Source organism: Salvelinus alpinus, chromosome 16 (assembly GCF_045679555.1).
Source record: "Salvelinus alpinus chromosome 16, SLU_Salpinus.1, whole genome shotgun sequence".
In the NCBI taxonomy this organism is placed as follows: Eukaryota; Metazoa; Chordata; class Actinopteri; order Salmoniformes; family Salmonidae; genus Salvelinus; species Salvelinus alpinus.
This window is the reverse complement of record NC_092101.1, coordinates 18,408,405-18,428,941: the sequence shown is the minus strand read 5'-3', so window position 1 is coordinate 18,428,941 and position 20,537 is coordinate 18,408,405. Positions and strand designations below refer to the sequence as shown.

The 20,537-nt window shown below is 46.9% G+C and overlaps 1 protein-coding gene across 1 annotated transcript in view; it reads left to right on the top strand.

Annotated features, from left to right (window-relative positions):
* The window catches only part of LOC139541030 (single-stranded DNA-binding protein 3), a 97,610-nt gene extending 77,394 nt beyond the window's left edge, over positions 1-20,216 (top strand). The window contains exons 5-18 of the mRNA XM_071345185.1: positions 1,089-1,178; positions 10,924-11,007; positions 12,572-12,631; positions 12,716-12,782; positions 12,871-12,938; positions 13,581-13,645; positions 13,868-13,910; positions 14,032-14,067; positions 14,190-14,244; positions 15,255-15,325; positions 15,439-15,517; positions 16,052-16,080; positions 16,316-16,417; positions 16,772-20,216. Coding sequence (XP_071201286.1) covers positions 1,089-1,178; positions 10,924-11,007; positions 12,572-12,631; positions 12,716-12,782; positions 12,871-12,938; positions 13,581-13,645; positions 13,868-13,910; positions 14,032-14,067; positions 14,190-14,244; positions 15,255-15,325; positions 15,439-15,517; positions 16,052-16,080; positions 16,316-16,417; positions 16,772-16,801 — 879 coding nt within the window. The 3' untranslated portion in view covers positions 16,802-20,216. The remainder of the gene's footprint in view (positions 1-1,088; positions 1,179-10,923; positions 11,008-12,571; positions 12,632-12,715; positions 12,783-12,870; positions 12,939-13,580; positions 13,646-13,867; positions 13,911-14,031; positions 14,068-14,189; positions 14,245-15,254; positions 15,326-15,438; positions 15,518-16,051; positions 16,081-16,315; positions 16,418-16,771) is intronic.
* Positions 20,217-20,537: the final 321 nt, after the last annotated feature.

The following is a 20,537-nucleotide window of genomic DNA, read 5'->3' as shown; positions in this document are numbered from 1 at the left end:
TTGCTGCAGAATGCTGTGGCAGCCATGCTGGTTAAGTGTGCCTTGAATTCTAAATAAATCACAGACAATTTCACCAGCAAAGCACCCCCACACCATCACACCACCTCCATGCTTCATGGTGGGAACCACACATGCAGATATCATCCATTCTCCTACTCTGCGTCTCACAAAAAGAAACGGTGGTTGGAACCAAAAATCTCAAATTTGGGCTCATCAGACCAAAGGACAGATTTCCTCCAGTCTAATGTCCATTGCTCGTGTTTCTTCGACCAAGCAAGTCTCTTATTATTATTGGTGTCCTTTAGTAGTGGTTTCTTTGCAGCAATTCGACCATGAAGACCTGATTCACTCAGTCTCCTCTGAACAGTTGATGTTGAGATGTGTCTGTTACTTGAACTCTGTGAAGAATTTATTTGGGCTGCAATTTCTGAGGCTGGTAACTCTAATGAACTTATCCACGGCAGCAGAGGTAATTCTGGGTCTTCCTTTCCTGTAGCGGTCCTCATTAGAGCCCGTTTCATCATAGCGCTTGATGGTTTTTGCGACTGCACTTGAAGAAACTTTCAGTTCTTGAAATGTTCCGTATTGACTGACCTTCATGTCTTAAAGTAATGATGGACAGTTGTTTCTCTTTGCTTATTTGAGCTGTTCTTGCCATAATATGGACTTGGTCTTTTACCAAATAGGGCCATCTTCCCTGACCACCCCTACCTTGTCACAAATGCATTTCAGGTGACTATCTCATGAGCTTGTTGAGAGAATGCCAAGAGTGTGCAAAGCTTTCATCAAGTCAAAGGGTGGCTACTTTGAAGAATATGAAATATAAAATATATTTTGATTTGTTTAACACTTTTTTTTGGTTACTACATGATTCCATATGTGTTATTTCATAGTTTTGATGTCTTAACTATTATTCTACAATGTAGAAAATATAGAAAATTAAGAAAAACCCTTGAATGAGTAGGTGTGTCTTTTGTCTGGTACTGTATGTGTCTACAGCGTTTTAATCTGTGTTTCTGTGTGTTTCTGAGTAGTGTGTGTGTGTGTTTCAGAGTACTAAGTGTGTGTGTTTACTTTGTGTTTTACAGAGTGCAGCCGCTGCCCCCAGTCCGGTGATGGGCAACATGCCCCCCAACGATGGCATGCCTGGCGGACCCATGCCCCCGGGCTTCTTTCAAGTAAAACCTCTATTTCTCTCTCTTTGTCCATACACTCAAACCCACAACATGCTAAGCCTATCCCCCTCTCCACCTCCTTTTTTAGTCTCTTTAGCTGACCTAATCCCTGTCCAGATGTCTCGCTCTCTCTGTCTGTCTCGCTCTCTCTGTCTGTCTCGCTCTCGCTCTCCCTGTCTATGTCTCGCTCTCCCTGTCTATGTCTCGCTCTCCCTGTCTATGTCTCGCTCTCCCTGTCTATGTCTCGCTCTCCCTGTCTATGTCTCGCTCTCTCTGTCTATGTCTCGCTCTCCCTGTCTATGTCTCGCTCTCCCTGTCTATGTCTCGCTCTCCCTGTCTATGTCTCGCTCTCTCTGTCTGTCTCGCTCTCTCTGTCTGTCTCGCTCTCTCTGTCTGTCTCGCTCTCTCTGTCTGTCTCGCTCTCTCTGTCTATGTCTCGCTCTCCCTGTCTATGTCTCGCTCTCCCTGTCTATGTCTCGCTCTCCCTGTCTATGTCTCGCTCTCCCTGTCTATGTCTCGCTCTCCCTGTCTATGTCTCGCTCTCTCTGTCTATGTCTCGCTCTCCCTGTCTATGTCTCGCTCTCCCTTTCTATGTCTCGCTCTCCCTGTCTATGTCTCGCTCTCTCTGTCTGTCTCGCTCTCTCTGTCTGTCTCGCTCTCTCTGTCTGTCTCGCTCTCTCTGTCTATGTCTCGCTCTCTCTGTCTATGTCTCGCTCTCCCTGTCTATGTCTCGCTCTCTCTGTCTATGTCTCGCTCTCCCTGTCTATGTCTCGCTCTCCCTGTCTATGTCTCGCTCTCCCTGTCTATGTCTCGCTCTCTCTGTCTATGTCTCGCTCTCCCTGTCTATGTCTCGCTCTCCCTGTCTATGTCTCGCTCTCCCTGTCTATGTCTCGCTCTCCCTGTCTATGTCTCGCTCTCCCTGTCTATGTCTCGCTCTCCCTGTCTATGTCTCGCTCTCTCTGTCTATGTCTCGCTCTCCCTGTCTATGTCTCGCTCTCTCTGTCTATGTCTCGCTCTCTCTGTCTATGTCTCGCTCTCCCTGTCTATGTCTCGCTCTCCCTGTCTATGTCTCGCTCTCTCTGTCTATGTCTCGCTCTCCCTGTCCAGATGTCTCGCTCTCCCTGTCTATGTCTCGCTCTCCCTGTCTATGTCTCGCTCTCCCTGTCTATGTCTCGCTCTCCCTGTCTATGTCTCGCTCTCTCTGTCTATGTCTCGCTCTCCCTGTCTATGTCTCGCTCTCCCTGTCTATGTCTCGCTCTCTCTGTCTGTCTCGCTCTCTCTGTCTGTCTCGCTCTCTCTGTCTGTCTCGCTCTCTCTGTCTCGCTCTCTCTGTCTGTCTCGCTCTCTCTGTCTGTCTCGCTCTCTCTGTCTGTCTCGCTCTCCCTGTCTATGTCTCGCTCTCCCTGTCTATGTCTCGCTCTCTCTGTCTATGTCTCGCTCTCTCTGTCTATGTCTCGCTCTCTCTGTCTATGTCTCGCTCTCCCTGTCTATGTCTCGCTCTCCCTGTCTATGTCTCGCTCTCCCTGTCTATGTCTCGCTCTCTCTGTCTATGTCTCGCTCTCTCTGTCTATGTCTCGCTCTCTCTGTCTATGTCTCGCTCTCTCTGTCTATGTCTCGCTGTCTCTGTCTCTGTCTCGCTGTGTCTGTCTCTGTCTCGCTCTAGCTCTGTCTATGTCTCGCTCTCTCTGTCTACGTCTCGCTCTCTCTGTCTATGTCTCGCTCTCTCTGTCTACGTCTCGCTCTCTCTGTCTACGTCTCTGTCTCTCTCTGTCTACGTCTCTGTCTCTCTCTGTCTACGTCTCGCTCTCTCTGTCTACGTCTCGCTCTCTCTGTCTCTCTGTCTCTCTGTCTCTCTCGCTCGCTGTCTCTCTCGCTCTCTCGCTCTCTCTGTCTCTCTAGTCTCTGTCTCTCTAGCTCTGTCTGTCTCGCTCTCTCTCTGTCTCTGTCTCGCTCTCTGTCTCGCTCTCTGTCTCGCTCTCTCTGTCTCGCTGTCTCTGTCTCTCTCTCTCTGTCTCGCTCTCTCTGTCTCGCTCTCTCTGTCTCGCTCTCTCTGTCTCGCTCTCTCTGTCTCGCTCGCTCTGTCTCGCTCTCTCTGTCTCGCTCGCTCTGTCTCGCTCGCTCTGTCTCGCTCTCTCTGTCTCGCTCTCTCGCTCTGTCTCTGTCTCTGTCTCGCTCTCTCTGTCTATGTCTCGCTCTCTCTGTCTATGTCTCGCTCTCTCTGTCTATGTCTCGCTCTCTCTGTCTATGTCTCGCTCTCTCTGTCTATGTCTCGCTCTCTCTGTCTATGTCTCGCTCTCTCTGTCTATGTCTCGCTCTCTCTGTCTATGTCTCGCTCTCTCTGTCTATGTCTCGCTCTCTCTGTCTCTGTCTCGCTGTCTCTGTCTCTGTCTCGCTGTGTCTGTCTCTGTCTCTCTCTGTCTCTGTCTCTGTCTCTCTAGCTCTGTCTCTCTAGCTCTGTCTCTCTCGCTCTCTCTCTCGATCTCTCTCGCTCTCTGTCTCTCTCTGTCTCTCTCTGTCTCTCTCTGTCTCTCTCTGTCTCTCTCTGTCTCTCTGTCTCTCTCGCTCTCTGTCTCTCTGTCTCTCTCGCTCTCTGTCTCTCTGTCTCTCTGTCTCTCTCGCTCTCTGTCTCTCTCTCTCTCTCTCTCTCGCTCTCTCTCGCTCTCTGTCTCTCTGTCTCTCTCTCTGTCTCTGTCTGTCTGTCTCGCTCTCTCTGTCTCTGTCTCGCTCTCTGTCTCGCTCTCTGTCTCGCTCTCTCTGTCTCGCTCTCTCTGTCTCGCTCTCTCTGTCTCGCTCTCTCTGTCTCGCTCTCTCTGTCTCGCTCGCTCTGTCTCGCTCGCTCTGTCTCTGTCTCTGTCTCGCTCTCTCTGTCTCGCTCGCTCTCTCTGTCTCGCTCGCTCTCTCTGTCTATGTCTCGCTCTCTCTGTCTATGTCTCGCTCTCTCTGTCTATGTCTCGCTCTCTCTGTCTATGTCTCGCTCTCTCTGTCTATGTCTCGCTCTCTCTGTCTATGTCTCGCTCTCTCTGTCTATGTCTCGCTCTCTCTGTCTATGTCTCGCTCTCTCTGTCTATGTCTCGCTCTCTCTGTCTATGTCTCGCTCTCCCTGTCTATGTCTCGCTCTCTCTGTCTATGTCTCGCTCTCTCTGTCTATGTCTCGCTCTCCCTGTCTATGTCTCGCTCTCTCTGTCTATGTCTCGCTCTCCCTGTCCAGATGTCTCGCTCTCCCTGTCCAGATGTCTCGCTCTCCCTGTCTATGTCTCGCTCTCCCTGTCTATGTCTCGCTCTCCCTGTCTATGTCTCGCTCTCCCTGTCTATGTCTCGCTCTCCCTGTCTATGTCTCGCTCTCTCTGTCTATGTCTCGCTCTCTCTGTCTATGTCTCGCTCTCCCTGTCTATGTCTCGCTCTCTCTGTCTGTCTCGCTCTCTCTGTCTGTCTCACTCTCGACTGTCTGTCTCGCTCACTCTGTCTCGCTCTCTCTGTCTGTCTCGCTCACTCTGTCTCGCTCTCTCTGTCTGTCTCGCTCACTCTGTCTCGCTCTCTCTGTCTGTCTCGCTCTCTCTGTCTGTCTCGCTCTCTCTGTCTGTCTCGCTCTCCCTGTCTATGTCTCGCTCTCTCTGTCTATGTCTCGCTCTCTCTGTCTATGTCTCGCTCTCTCTGTCTATGTCTCGCTCTCTCTGTCTATGTCTCGCTCTCTCTGTCTATGTCTCGCTCTCTCTGTCTATGTCTCGCTCTCTCTGTCTATGTCTCGCTCTCTCTGTCTATGTCTCGCTGTCTCTGTCTTTGTCTCGCTGTCTCTGTCTCTGTCTCTCTCTGTCTCTGTCTCTGTCTCTCTCGCTCTCTCTAGCTCTGTCTCTCTAGCTCTGTCTCTGTCTCTCTAGCTCTGTCTCTGTCTCTCTAGCTCTGTCTCTCTAGCTCTGTCTCTCTCGCTCTCTCTCTCGCTCTCTCGCTCTCTGTCTCTCTCTGTCTCTCTCTGTCTCTCTCTCTCTCTCTCTGCTCTCTGTCTCTGTCTCTCTGTCTCTCTCGCTCTCTGTCTCTCTGTCTCTCTGTCTCTCTCGCTCTCTGTCTCTCTGTCTCTCTCGCTCTCTCGCTCTCTGTCTCTCTCTGTCTCTCTCGCTCTCTCTGTCTCTGTCTCTGTCTGTCTGTCTCGCTCTCTCTGTCTCTGTCTCGCTCTCTCTGTCTCGCTCTCTCTGTCTCGCTCTCTCTGTCTCGCTCTCTCTGTCTCGCTCTCTCTGTCTCGCTCTCTCTGTCTCGCTCGCTCTGTCTCTGTCTCTGTCTCGCTCTCTCTGTCTCTGTCTCTGTCTGTCTCGCTCTCTGTCTCTGTCTCGCTCTCTGTCTCTGTCTCTCTCGCTCGCTCTGTCTCGCTGTCTCGCTGTCTCTGTCTCGCTCTCCCTGTCTATGTCTCGCTCTCCCTGTCTATGTCTCGCTCTCTCTGTCTCTGTCTCGCTCTCTCTGTCTCTGTCTCGCTCTCTGTCTCTGTCTCGCTCTCTCTGTCTCGCTCTCTCTGTCTCGCTCTCTCTGTCTCGCTCTCTCTGTCTCTGTCTTTCTGTCTCTGTCTTGCTCTCTCTGTCTCGCTCGCTCGGTCTCTGTCTCGCTCTCTCTGTCTCTGTCTCTGTCTGTCTCGCTCTCTCTGTCTCTGTCTCTGTCTCTCCGTCTTTCTCTTTCTTTCCCATATGTCCTTGTGTCCACTCCCTCCATCAGTCTGTGTGGCCAGGGAGGTTGGGATGGGAGGGAGATGTTTCTCTGGGTTGTGTTGCTCCTCTAATTCCTTCTGTCATCACTGCTCTCTGATGACTGTCTGGGAGGCTAGGGAGATCACCTGATGATGGGGGCACAAACCCTATCTGACTGTGCGTACGCACGCGAACACACACACACACACCATAGCTAAAAAATATCCTGAAAATAACACTTGTAAATGTCATGAAGCAAATATGGTTTCCACGTTGTCTCGGTGTGGGGGTTTTATAGGGAGGGAGGTAGAGAGGGAGGTAGAGAGGGGGGGAGAGTGTGTGCGTGCTGGGGTCGTAGGCAATGTTAATGATGTATGTGGAGTGATCAGAGCAGGGAGCTGCTATCTGATGGTGTTGCGTGAGTGACATTGCTTTCCATAAATAGTCTGCTGCGTGCATTGGAGGGAGAGAGGGACAGAGAGAGGGGGGGGGGCAGAGAGACAGACAGGGAGGGAGGGAGGGAGGGAGAGAGAGACAGACAGGGAGAGTGGAGGCTGAGATGGAGAGAGACAGATAAGGGGGGGGAGGAAGTCTTGCTCCAGTGTTCTCCACTGCAGCAATTCCCTCCCTGCTCAGCGGCCAGTCAGGCAAGAGAGAGAGGAGGGAAGGAGTGTGAAACGAGAGCCTGCAACACACACACACACACACACGCTGCTCCCTCCAGAGCTTCATATGTGTGCTATCAAGTTCCCCCAGCAAGTGGACACTGAGGCCGGAACAATGCTGTGGATCAGTGTGTAGTAGTATATAGTATGGAGCAACAATGACACCAGTTATTCCCTTGGCATCATTTTAAACTGGTGTACTGTAGAGGGAAACACACACAGAGAGCTCTCTAACAGACTGCCCCTCCCAGTCATGTAGTCTAATGTCGTTGTTGCCTATGCACAGTAAGATCTTGCTAATCATGTGTTACTTCTGTTTGTACTACTATATTTCTTATCCAAGCTTAGACCTCTGTAGAGGAGTTGTGGTGTTCTGAAAGCTCCCAGTGAAAATGGTAAACACTTCACTGTTATGGACAAGCGCTGTCTTCTGTCTACTAATGACCTTCCTCCTCTCCTCCCTCCATGTGCCTGCTACCTCTCTCTTTTGCTTTCTCGCTCTCGCTCTCTCTTTCTCTCGCTTTCTCTCTCTCACACACACACAAACTCCTGTCTCTGCCCCCTCTTTCTCCTGCTAACCTCTCCTTTTTGCAGGATTCAGCTACCTTCCTCTATTCTTTCACCATTCCTCAATCTTCCACATCCTGCTTCTCTCTTTCTCTCTCCTCGTGTCTCCTGACCTGTCTGACTGTCTCTTTCGGTTAGGGAAGGAAGTACATGAAAAAGTATTCAAAAGTAGTGCATAAATCAGAGCGTTTCAGAAGGTGCTTGCTAGGGTGTACAGTACTGCATACAGTATGATTGTGCATGGCAGTGTGTGTGTGTGTACAGTAGTAGCAGGCAGTGTGTTTTCTACCATCCGTCCCAGATGCAGAGGAGAGGGGTAATTAACATAGGTGACCCTAGCACTGCCGTGGTAGCAGCAGCCCAGAAAGCGAAGACTGGGCGGGGGGTAGAGGGGGGGGGGGCCCGCAGCTTCAAGACTCCCCTAATCTGTACCTTGCAGGCCAGGACTCAGTTCAGGCTCCTGCAGGAGAGGAGTGAGAGAAGTGTGGAAGGAGGACCACAAAGCCTGCATGTTGGCGTCTGGCCCGGATCTGCGATTCTCCCTGGTATAGCAGGGGTCAGCCCGCTTAATAATCCTCACGCCAAAACTCCACTGCAGCAGCCCCTCTGGGAAGGGCAGGCCCAACTCACACTAGGAGAGGACAAGGAGAAACTGCCGGCACACACTAACAGCATGTTGGCCCAGTGGGGATCGAAGAAAACAATGTCAATCCATTGGTATTACAAACACTGAAGGAGTAAACGGTGGTGATAAATGGAACAGAGATGGTTTCTAATCTATATGTACTGTTACAGGAATGTCTCTCCATAGTCACTAACTGTCATTGAAGTTGGATCACAATTGAACGTTTTGTAGTTCTGTAGCCCGGGTGTAAACTCTAAATCAAGACTAACTGAGTTTGAGGTCAGTTGAATGTGTCTGAGTCGAGGTACCGATAGGTAGACTTGTCTAGCTTAGGTATAGTAGCTACTCTCTTGTTGAGAATCAGGTGCTGAACTCTGAGTTGGACTACCCATTGTGATTGGAGATGGCTTGGTCTCTGGTAGGTTAGACTGGATCCTAGAGGTAAAAGTTTGAAAATGCTTAGTAGAAGAAGTGATGAGTGAATGGGACCACTGGAGAAGGAATGTTGGCATTCCAGGGCCAACCCTTTCTCTCTCTCCACTACCAACCACTCTGTTGTTCACTCTATCAACGGTCTGTCTGTAGCCTAGTCTGGAAGTAGCATATCGACTGACATTCCTGACCGCTGAGGCAGGAATCATAGATACACGGCAGTGACTCACAGAAACATGCTAAACGACTGTCAGCGCACTGTTCTTCAGTCTCCTCGGGGGGAAAAACACTCGGGGCAGTCTCTCCCCACCGAGCTGACATGTTGCCATGCCATGAGCCTGTAGAGCTGCTGCCTCTGCCCGCTGGAATGTAAGAAAGGAATGACAATGAGTGTGCATTGTGCTGTTGTTCATCCAGGCTTTGTTTGTTGTGTTTCAGTTTGGCTTTGTGCTCTGCCTGCCTCTCTCAGTAGTTCCACACTGCCCTCTTGTGGTGGTGGGCAGTACTGTATATACGGTACACGCATACACATGACTGGCTCAGTATAGCCATCCGTTCTGTGTTCAGTGTTACTACCCCTTCAGGGATAGCAGTAGCAGAGGTGTTGTGTTCTTCCTAATGCAGATCTGAGGAGGGGGAGTCTGGGAGTACGTCGGGGGGGGGGGGGGGGGGTTTGTTGATGGGTTTGTGGTACGCTGCCAAGCTGTTATCTCCTTAGCTGGGTTGAAAATGATTGTATTAATTGCTTCATTTACCCCCCCCCCCCCCCCCCCCCGGTCCCCCCGTCTCTCTCTCACACACACACTCTTACAAACACAGACACTCGCACAGACACCCACACGCAGTCCAGCCGCGTTGTTTTACAGACGCGGATTGGCCTAGTCCCTTTCTCTCTCTGCAGGCACACATCGAAGGGACCGCAAACCTCATGAATGCCATATGCTTCCCCATTCAGTCCTAATAGCATGGAGACTGAGGGAGGCCAGAGTAGCGAGTGGAGCTCCATTATAAGGTATTATAGAGGGCCAGATAGAGAGAGGAGGAGCTGGGGGCTGCAGGTTACAGCAGCTGGGCTAGTGTTGCCTGGCTCTGCAGGGGTGGCTTGTTAGAAAAACTGCTACGACAGACTCCCCAACAATAATAACTCTGGGGTCTGACGGATGGACAGCGCTTCCACTGCAGCGCTAGCCCTTCATGCTAACCTGCTGAGGCCAGCAAGCGCAGCTGGTGTTAACCACAACCCAAAACGCTGCTCAGGACCCACCTCAGTCATTTCTAGAACACTTACAGTATGGCAGAGCTACCACTCTATAGATGCAGTCACATTTGTTACCATTTAAAAATTTAATATTTGTCTCCACTCAATATTGGTAAGAATTAGGAATGAAAGCACAAGGCCACTATGGTAAGTGGGTTTTATATACAAAACACATACTTGTGAAGACTTCATGTGAAACGCTCTATTGGGCAACAATTTATGTGGATTCAATACACCACGCTGCAAACACTTCATCTCAAGAGCTCCTCATAGATCCACAGCTATGTGCCTTTATCAACATGGCTCTCACATGGAGAAGCCTGTACGTGAGGTGGCTGAGGAGGACAATGGCTGACTGCCTACCCCATTTACCCTGTACACCTCTCAACCACCCAGGTTTGACTTGCTGCTTGACTTCTCGGGCTGAAGCATTTCTGTACTGCATCTGTAATTCATCTTTTATGAAATAATAGTTGAATGCATTAGAGTCGGTTTTTATTCCTTTGTTTATTCTGCTCAAGCAGTGCCCACGGGTTTTCACTGCTCTCCTCTATCAGCTCACCACCATCTCCCCGGTGCCAGAGCTTCTCATGGTGGGTGAGAATGAGAAGATGCTGCTGGTATCTGTGCAGCTGCTGCTGCTTGGTCTGTTGGAACTGAAGAGAGCTTGTTTGATTTACCGAGAATTAGGTTTCATCAGACAGGTCGGATCTTCCTAGTGAGATGACGTTGAATAGTAGAATTGTCTCCTGGCCAGGTGCAAAGACCTGCAAACGATCAGTGTCTCTATGCTGCCGTGAAAAGACGTTTAGGTGAAATGGGGACGTATGTGTTGGTGGATGGGCTTGGTACTCATACAGGTGTGTGTCTGGTATTGCTGATTTTGAAAGGGCAGGATTACCAGTCTGCAACATTACCTGAAGGCTTCAAGGGTAGTGTGTGTGTGTTGCATGGTTACCTGAGTGCTTCAGGTCTCATGGAGGTTCACAGACTGGTTGATAACACGCGGCTGTGAACGTGTGTGGTCTCCTCTCTGTACGCTGTATGACTCTGGGTTTACATATGGCTTGTTAAAGTCGGAACAGGTCCTGGTTTGAACGTGGTTGCTTAGCAGGTTATCTGAGGTTAGTTATCAGTTGTTCCATATGTCATATGTTTACATAGTTCCTGTATATGATCAGCTCTTTTGTCATCTCAGCCATCTTTTTTTTTACACAGACAGATGTTCTGTTGGTTAGAAATTAAGTTTAAGAGATTCATTGTGTTAATTTCATTTCATTGGACTTATTATTCAACACAAAGATGTATGATGCATTTAAATATCTATATTGGAGATCCATACATTCATATGTGTTGTGGTAGTGATCTACGGTACAGACATTATGAACAGTTAGCCATAGTGGTGTATTGTACTGCTGCTTCTGTCCTGTGCTGCTGTTATTGTGAGGTAGACGGAGCAGCTACAGCCAGGTTCAGTCCATGGTCCTCCAAGCATCACTGTATCACTCATCTCCCTCTCTCTTCTCTCTTAAAGGGACCTCCCGGCTCCCAGCCGTCACCCCACGCACAGCCACCCCCACACAACCCCAACAACCCTATGATGGGACCTCACGGCCAGGTAAGACACACTCACACACACCCTGGTCTCTCACACACACTCTGCCCCCTCTCCCTCGCCTTTCGCTGCACAGGCAGGGACAAACTTTTTTTTCGCGCCACGTCGATACAGATACGCCCGGAAGGGATTTTCTTAGCAGGCTAGAAGAGCATTTTCGCTAACCCTAACCCCTTTCCTAACCTAATTCTCCTAACCTGCCACATTCCCCCTACCTGCTGCATAATTTCTCATAACCTGCTATGAAAACGTAACTTGTGGCGTGAAAAGAGTGTTTCTCACACAGGCAGGCAGTCCCTCTTCCACTTTCTCACTCAATCACTATCTCCCTCTGCCTATCCACTCACACAGAGAGGCCTCTGTTCTCTTCCTCCCTCTCTTCCTCTTCTACACCCACTCACTCCTTATCTTTCTCACTCACTCACTCATCCACACCCCCTCTCCCCCTACCCCCACTCCTAACCTGGCTCCCACCCCCCACAACATATGTCTATACAAACTGCCCTGCTACCTAGTTGTGGACAGACAGTGGCCATGACGCTGTAGATAGGATAAATAATTCAGCTGTGTTGGCCCAGCTGTAGGAAGGAGAGGAGGGGAGGAGCAGGCCGACTCTCTCCTCTTCCTAAGCCCAGCACTCACTATCCCATCTCCCATCAATATCCCATTAATATTGCAGCAGGGCCTGACACTGTGGAGCGCTCGTACACAAACTCACCACAACTTGGCTAAGACAAAGGCAGAGGGAGAGAGATGGAGATTGGGGGAGAGAGACAGGGAGGGACCTAAGGGGAGAGAGAGGGGGTGGAGGGGAAACGGCAGTCTTTCCCTTCAGGGCCTGGTCATTATATAAGCTGTCCTCCAGCTGGCCTCGTTTCCCCTCGCCCAACTAGTAGCTTGCGTTTAATTGGCTCTGAAAGCCTGTTTCTTTGTTGTCATGGTGTCATGTTTCGCCTGCCTGTACGCATTTCTTATAGCGTGATAATGTGTTTGTAATGATTTACTGTCAATCACACTGGTTAGTTGCACTCTTGATGATTATATTATATTTAAGTTTGTTATCCCTTGATGGATTAAATTATTTTCCGAATTGTATTGTTTCATTAGATACGTTGAGCTATTTTCTGTGGTTGCATCACAATGTAGAAATGTTTCTTGTAGCTCTCTGGTACGATGGTCAGTACAGTGTGTGGATGCATATGGAAAAACAGATGTAGGTTTGTGTATTCTTCACTACCCTCCTGCACACCCTCCCAACCACATCCACCACCCATCTGCACCCTCATCCGCTACTGTTCCCTCATTCAACATGCTGCATCACCCACAACCATGTTCACCCTCAGCTATATATCTGTCTCTCTGTCTCTGTATGTTCTATTTGTTTTCAGCATCCGAGGACTGGTCTTCAGAACCCTGACACAACCTTTGCCTTGTGTAGAATGACAACAAAGCACCTTCAAACTTGGAGCTTTTTCTCCAGCACAATGGCTCCCCCTGTTGACAGCTGCAAGTAACACAGTAGCATGATGGATAGGACTAACGTTAACATCTGTCCTCCTCCCCACAGCCTTTCATGTCCCCACGGTACCCAGGTGGACCTCGTCCCTCACTTCGCATGCCAAATCAGGTAAGGTACCTATCTCTGAGGTGTACATTTTTAGGGAGTTGAATGCTCTGTGCTAATGTTTCTCTCTCTCCCGTCTTCCTTCAGCCACCTGTGGGAGTCCCAGGGTCACAACCACTCCTGCCAAACAGTCTGGATCCCACCAGACCACAGGGTATAACTTAAGGATATGTGCTTGTAGAATGTATTTGGTCTGAAATTGTCCCATGCTGACAACTTTCTCTCAATCGTTCCTCCTCCAGGACATCCAAACATGGGCGGCCCGATGCGGATGAACCCCCCCAGAGGGATGGGCGGCATGGGCCCACAGGTACAGCCAGGCACCATCCCTCTCCCCTAAAGTCTGCTGCTCCACCCCTCTGTCCATGAACCCCATGTCCCTTTACAGCACAACACACTGAACACACAAGGTTTTATTCATCTCTACTTTATTCCATAAATATAGTCTCAACCTTTTTCTATCGGTCTCAAAGCAAGCCTGACATAATACCTCTCAAGTACCACTCTCTCCTCGTTGAGTTTTTAATTCCGCTGTCTAGTTTCCAATCACCAAGTCAGTCAGTTTGAGCATCGTGGCCCTCTGTGCCCTGCTGCCCTTCTCCCCGCCTCCCTTACTGTGTGACTTTGGCAGTCAACAATTCAGCAGCTGGTGCGGCATCTGCTCGACAAGTGTAATCGTCTGCTGAACAAAACTCTACCTCTGAGTGGAGCTGCTCTGTGTCCTGCCCCACGCTGCCGTCCTGCCAAGCTCCCACTGTGCAGCCATCACATCACAACTTAGACACACACAAGTCTGCCCCTGTTATCGTTATACACATACATTACTAATCAGGATCGAGTCATTAAAATCTCAGCGCCTGGCTCAAACGGAACAAATGAGAGTGTGATCCCTGGCATGTATTCTCCTCGGTAGTATGAAAGGTTGACGCTGTGTGTTCCTCTCTCTGTGTAGAACTATGGTGGTGGAATGAGGCCTCCTCCCAACTCGATGGGGCCAGGAATGCCAGGGATGAACATGTAAGTACAGTCATTCTCCAAAGGCATTTCATCACCTCCATCTACTTACTATGATGTTTTATTTTGTCCAAATATCTGAATTACTAATACAATTTCTATTAATAGCACTGATGGGACGTAAGAATATTTGACAAGCAACAATATGAGGGAATACAAGCTCTAATTTGTTCTGCAGTGAACCTCTCTCACACAACCTCTTCTCCTCCCCTCTGTCTGTGTCAGGGGTCCTGGAGGTCGAGGTTGGCCCAATCCCAACGCAAACTCAGTAAGTCCTGCTCACTCACCTTCTCAATCACTCTAATGCCTTATTGGTTTTTAGAGCCTTTTCTTTGTTGTGAAAGTCACAAGTTTACTGATTGTGTCCCCTTTCTGTTTTCTCTCTATAGATAGCCTATTCCTCCTCATCTCCAGGAAACTATGTGGTAAGTCTCAAGCCTAAACAATGACTAGTATTGTTGGCCACATCTGACTGCTACTTTATATGTCCAGATGTTTTGGGAATATCATTCCTCTAAATCTCTCTCTCCTCTCGTCTTTATCCCAGGGTCCTCCAGGGGGCGGAGGCCCACCAGGAACTCCCATCATGCCTAGCCCAGGAGGTTCGTCCTACTTATTTGTCTCCATGTGCCTCCTCACTAATCCCACTCTAATTAAACTCCCAGTGCTCATTTACTTTGTGGGCACAGCCACACTGACATATTGAGTGATTTGTATGTTAAACAAGCGTAGCTATTTATGTGTCGTCTATACTGGACCTGTGTAAATTAGCAGAGTATTGAGCTGTGATCATCTGACTGTGATCAGTCTGATGTTCCTGTTGAGGACAGCACAGACAGAACAAACCGCTCTGGTCTAACATCCTGTGGATGTGCAGTTTTTGTTCGGGTGTGGAGCGGTTTCTTTTTGTGTCCACTATTTATTATTTATATACATACTTCTATTGTGATGCGTTGCCTGGGCAACCTGTGCACAGTGCTCCTTACACGTAGAGCTGGAACACAGTTTTCCACTGCAGTCGCCAAGGCCCCCCCCCCACACTCCGCCACACCCTCCGTCACGACTGCACAACCTGCTGCACAACCTACACCCAGGGCCACAAACAGGCATCAAACCCCACACTCTCTTTCTTTTTCTCCCTTTCTCTTGCTCTCTCACTTGCTCCCCTTCTCTCTCCCTCTTGTTCCCTCTCTCTTTCACTCGTTCTCTCTTATCTATCCCTTAATTTGTTATATACATGTATCTCCTACTATCACCACACTGCAATGTCAGCTCAAGGTCACCTCTATCCTCATATTCTATTCAGGATGGAGACACAAGGAGAGCAACATGATGTGCTGGTCTTGTTTACTTTCTACTGTAGTCATCAGGATTTAACCCCAAGTTCATGGAAACATGAGATATGAAAAGTGTGAGACATTAGGCTTTCCCAATCCATGTGGCTAGATGAATTACAACCTGCATGTGTCTGTATGGAGCATTGTCATGTTTGGTGGTTTTGTAGAGTTCAATCTCAAAGCTGTCCATGCATGTGGCTGAAGGAAATACAGAACAACACTGTGTAGTTGTGCTCAGTTACTGTAGCCTGGACTAACTGTTTCCTTCTCACCAGACTCCACAAATTCCAGTGAAAACATCTACACAATGATGAATCCTATTGGCCCTGGTGGTAACAGACCTAATGTAAGCGGGCTCTTTGTTTTTCATGAGTTTCCTGTTTTCAAATCGGTAGAGGTGATCATTATACAATTGAATATGATAATGACAAAGTTCAGTAAGTTGTAACTTTTTTACAGTTCCCGATGGGGCCGGGCCCTGATGGCCCAATGGGTGGAATGGGAAGCATGGAGCCACACCATATGAACGGATCGCTAGGTGAGTTTTAACAGCAGCGATCAGCTGATCAATCATTTAGAATATTCTTCTCTGTCAGCATGTACAACTTTTGTCTGGAATTTGTTTAACCATTGTGATGAACAGGACCATTTACATTTCAGAAAATTGTGTGTCGATATTAGGCAGTAATTTAGAACTACCGTAGAACTACCGTAGAATCTAGTTAAAATTGTTGAAAATCGGTAGCTGAGTTCTGTGAGAAGTAGCACTTTCCTATTGTGACAATGCCCTCTTGTGGATGGTGGAGGGAATGCTCCCTTCATAGTAGTATTGATTGAAGTGGAAGCAGATTATGTGGGCAGCACGCAGGCACATTGATTATGTAGACAGGTGAGACATGATCGATGAAGCCAATGAAGTTGGGTCTCATCTGTATTTGAAACAAATAGCTTAATTAAAGTACATTAGCTGTGTTAAGTGTTGAATGTGATCCCCAGTCAGAGATGTTGATTATAGCTTTACAGTGATGAGCTTTTCTCTCATGTCAATCTCTCTCTCTCTCGTTGTTTTCAGGCTCTGGTGACATGGATGGGTTGCCAAAGGTAAGCCTCTATAAAAGACTCCATATTAGATAGACTTACATTCATTTCAACGCACACCCATCAGCTAAAGTTTATCCAAAGCACTTATAATACTGATGATTTGGTTTGGACCCAAAGCTGCCAGAAATTCAATAATGGCACTTTATGATGACATCCAGTCACTAGAAAAGGCTGATGAGAGTGGAAAGGCCTGTCTTGGTAAATCTTGATTTGTTTCTTTCTCTGTTTTGTGTAGAATTCTCCCAACAACATGGCAGGCATGAATAACCCCCCGGGAACTCCGCGGGATGATGGGGAGATGGCAGGCAACTTTTTAAACCCATTCCAAAGTGAAAGTGTGAGTTCTCCACAGTGGTTCTCTTCCCTAACCTGCAACCATCAGTCAGCGTGCTTCTTTGAACAAATTCTCATCTCACTGCTGACTTTATTCCTATATCCTAAACACTTTCTCTTCGGTCTTTATTTCACGTTGTTGGAATGAGATTTGTTTTATAATGTCAACGTAGAAAATTCCTAATTACCTGGCTGTCTCATAAAGCAGTCTGCTTGTTAACACATTTTTACGTTGACTAAATCGTAATTACATTGAGTGAAGTTGCTTATTGCTTGCATGTTGAATTAGCATCATATAAACAGTGTAATATAGCATTGGCTCATCTATTTCCCCCCTTCCCTTCTTCTCTCTTTGCAGTATTCACCCAACATGACGATGAGTGTGTGATTTATTTTTTATTTTATTTTATTCTATTTTATTTTGTTTCTTTTTTATCTCTCCCCCTTACCCTCCCACCCCACTGCATCTTGCATTGCCCCCCCCCCCTCCCCCGGGTGGCGTGCTGTGTTTTGCAGCCCCCCCCCCCCCCCCCCCCCGGATGGCGTGCTGTGTTTTGCAGTCCCCCCTCCCCCGGGATGTCACTGGAGCGCAGGACTCCCATCTAGATCACCCATCCCAGTGTGTGCAAAGTGGGGCTTCTGAGCAGGAAACAGTCTCAGAGCCACAGGAAGAGCCAGCTCAGTGACTCTCCCTGTCTGCCTGGTTTCCTCACAGGCCCAGGACAGTGAGAGTGGGGGACTCTGGCTGTCTTGTCTGCAGGAACCCTCCTCAGCAACAGTTCTCTCAGCATCAAGGCTGGTGGCGCCACTCTACTTTATCATGTTATTATTTGTTTGTTCAAATGTTGTTTTTGCATGCAGCAGTTGCGAGGTTTGAGGCTCACCTTCATTCAGTTAATGTGTCCTTGTTTTGAAATGAAAAGCTTAACTGGTGATGCATTAGGGCAAGAACAGTTTATTATATGTTTATTTTATTAATAATAATGATATCATTTTCATAATTGATATTGTTGTAATGATGTAGTTATCATTTCCTGTTAAGGGCACATTGTATCTCAACAACATCGACAACAGAATAAGCACACACTCAAAAAATGCACAATGACACTTCTGTTTACATGATTTTAGGTATTTGATGTTTCTTGTTTGTTTATTTGTCTCAACGCCCTACGCATACCTCTCTGTTCTGTTCTTCGCAGAACTTGTAGCCAATGTCTTTACTACCAGAAAACCATGGCACCAAAATGTAAACACTCAAGCAGAGTGTGATAGGAGTACAAGAATAGCTGTTCACCTGCTTGAAATCACTCATCTAGGAATGATCCTTCCTAAGACTCCCATCCATGTTAGCACTGGAGTTCCCCAAAACGTGAATGTGAAAATGGAGGCGATATCATAAACTTCTTTATCCTTTGGTACTCTAGTCTGTCAGTCTTCTACATGTCTGGTCACACGTACCCCTCCCAAAATGTTGAGTCAGTGTATATAAGTGTTTGTTCAGGCTTGTTGCATTACTGTGCAAAGATGGACTGATCAAATGTAATTTGGACAATTGCTAATTCTACTTTCAGTTCAGGTGGCTTTGAACATGTATTATTCTGTCTTGCAACCTGTGTCCTTCCAATTCAGTAAAGACAGAAAGGGTTTTACAGACCCTCTATGTTCTTCTATGGATTTGCTCTTGCCTGTAAATACAACATATTTAGCTTGTATTGTGGTTGTTTATTTGTTGTTTTGATATACAACTTGTCTGTGAATCCTGAAAGTGGATCCTTCTCGTCCTGCATTGCTTCCCTGCATACAATCTCGAGGCTCAATCTTTATTTACTGATTATGTCATACAGGCCACGTTCTATCGGTTTTCATGTCGTTGTTGTTGGTGTACAAACCTCTATCTGCTTCCTTCCAGTTAGGGTTGAACTCACAGATCCTTATGATCCGGTGTCTGACCCCTCTCACATGCAACCATAGTTTAGAGAGGGGCCAACTCCACAGAGCTCCCATCCACCTGTTCCCTCTGTGGATCTGGGCCTGTCCATGGGCTGCTAGATCCTGGGTATGGGGTGGCTGTAGCACCACTGGTGATGGGAGTGTGAAATGACTGGAGTGACTGCACAGTGTGGCTTAATTCACTCTCCTGCTACAAGAAAGGAGTGCTCTATAGAACCGAGTAGCTTTTAGTCCACCTACTCACACTTGAATATGTACTTTGAGATATTAGAGAATTCCACCTGGTTGGACTGAATTGTGAGTCAAACGATGTCTTTTATTCTAGTTTTTTGTTTTGTTTTAATTTCTATGAAGTCTATTCAAGAAATTGTGTGCAAAAAAGGCCATAGAATATGTACACCTAAGGAATGAATTGACCCAAGGCTGTTCCTCAAACTTTCATGTGATTTGCTTATGTGTTGTGCTTCTCTAACCTGTTAAGTGGCAGATACCGTTTATTTCAAAAAGTCATTTTTCAACAAGCTACATATTTCTGTTCTTATTTAATATCATTCTGGCCTCTGTCTGTGATTGGTCTTTTGCCAGTGACCTTGCTATAGTGTTGGCAGATACTTTATGGAGTAGCTTGGATTCAGAGCTGAACAGGGACATCTTCTGGGTAAGTTGTTTTGAGGAACGACTAGCTCCAGTGTTCCTCTAGCAGACTGACTGGCACACAGCCCTCTGTCCCCCACCCGCCCCCTACAAGCCCCATCCTCACACTCTTGAGCCCTCCTTTCCTTTAATTTCCTTTTTGTAAATACTGTATAATGCATTTTGATATCATTGACATGTTTTGATATGTCAGTCACTACCAATGAATACAGCTGAAAGTAAATTATAAATGAACTGTCCATGTTTTCATAATAAAGAGACGATGTGCTGGACATTTTGATTGGCCAAAACAAAATTGTGGTAAAAATGAAATATGCATGTAAATTTACTTGAACATGTGAACATAGAGTAACTGCACCCTAAACACTTATTTCTGGTCGGGATACATATGTGAAAATAAACTGTCATCCATTTAGCTGGGTTTGAGGCGTCATTTTATTATCTTGTAAGGACAGAGAGGGCGGTGAAGGGGATGTATGATGTCAATGATGCTGTTTATTCTTGCAATTGGAGCGTCCTCACTCTGTCCTTGTCTTCTATTACCAATATAAATAATCTCAAATGGTTTCTAAGAATGGTTATTGCCTACTCAAAGGCCATCGTCTCATTAAAACATGTGACCACCTATTATTACAGTTTTTAATATGAAGGATTTTTATCAATTTAAGAACTTTAAAAAGGAAAACATACTTAATGTCATTTTAAATTAAAGAATAGATCAAAAGTAATGCTTATGCGGAAAAACTGTGTCCTTGCTATTCACTCCTGATGAAATAGCGTTGTATATATTGATTCTCACTGATCCTCTCTCAGTCCTCTGTGTATAACAATTGTTGGCCATCTCTGTACTTCTATTGTGATGTATAATACTGTAACATTAGAAGATTTGCGGGTGATGGGATGGTTGTGTGGGGCAGGGGTCAAGGGGAGGGGATATAAATATTCTCCTGTACCGTTCATTGTCCTTTCTGATGACATGGCAGTATTCTATATGAAGCAGTCTGTCCCTTGGGTTTGCTTTGTATTTCATGGTAGGATAGTTCAGATCTTGTCTTAGGGAGTTAGGTGTCTTGTGTAGGTAATAAATATGTCCTTTGTATGTTTCTTTATATTGTAAAGTTTCTTTAGACTGAAAGAAAAACGGATAATTTGCTTATCAAAAAAGAAACTGCATCAATAATAAATGTAATTTGATTTTTCCTCGTTGTTCGAGTCTTTTTTCTGTGCACATCTGATCATCAGTGTGTATTTATTTTATTAATTGACACTTCACACAGCCTGACGCTTTTCAAACTTTTGCAAGGACATCATAAAATATGACAGCTTAATGTAGCCATTAAGAGAATAAAAAGTGATTAATCTCCCAAAGTATCTTGTAAGACAGTAATAATAATTTACTAAATTATAAATAAATGTGTGGTTTGAACCTATTTCAATGTTTTTGGCAACCATATAAATTCATTCAATAATTTTTGAACCAATTATTTATATATACACTAGATGACTGACTGGGTGCTGTT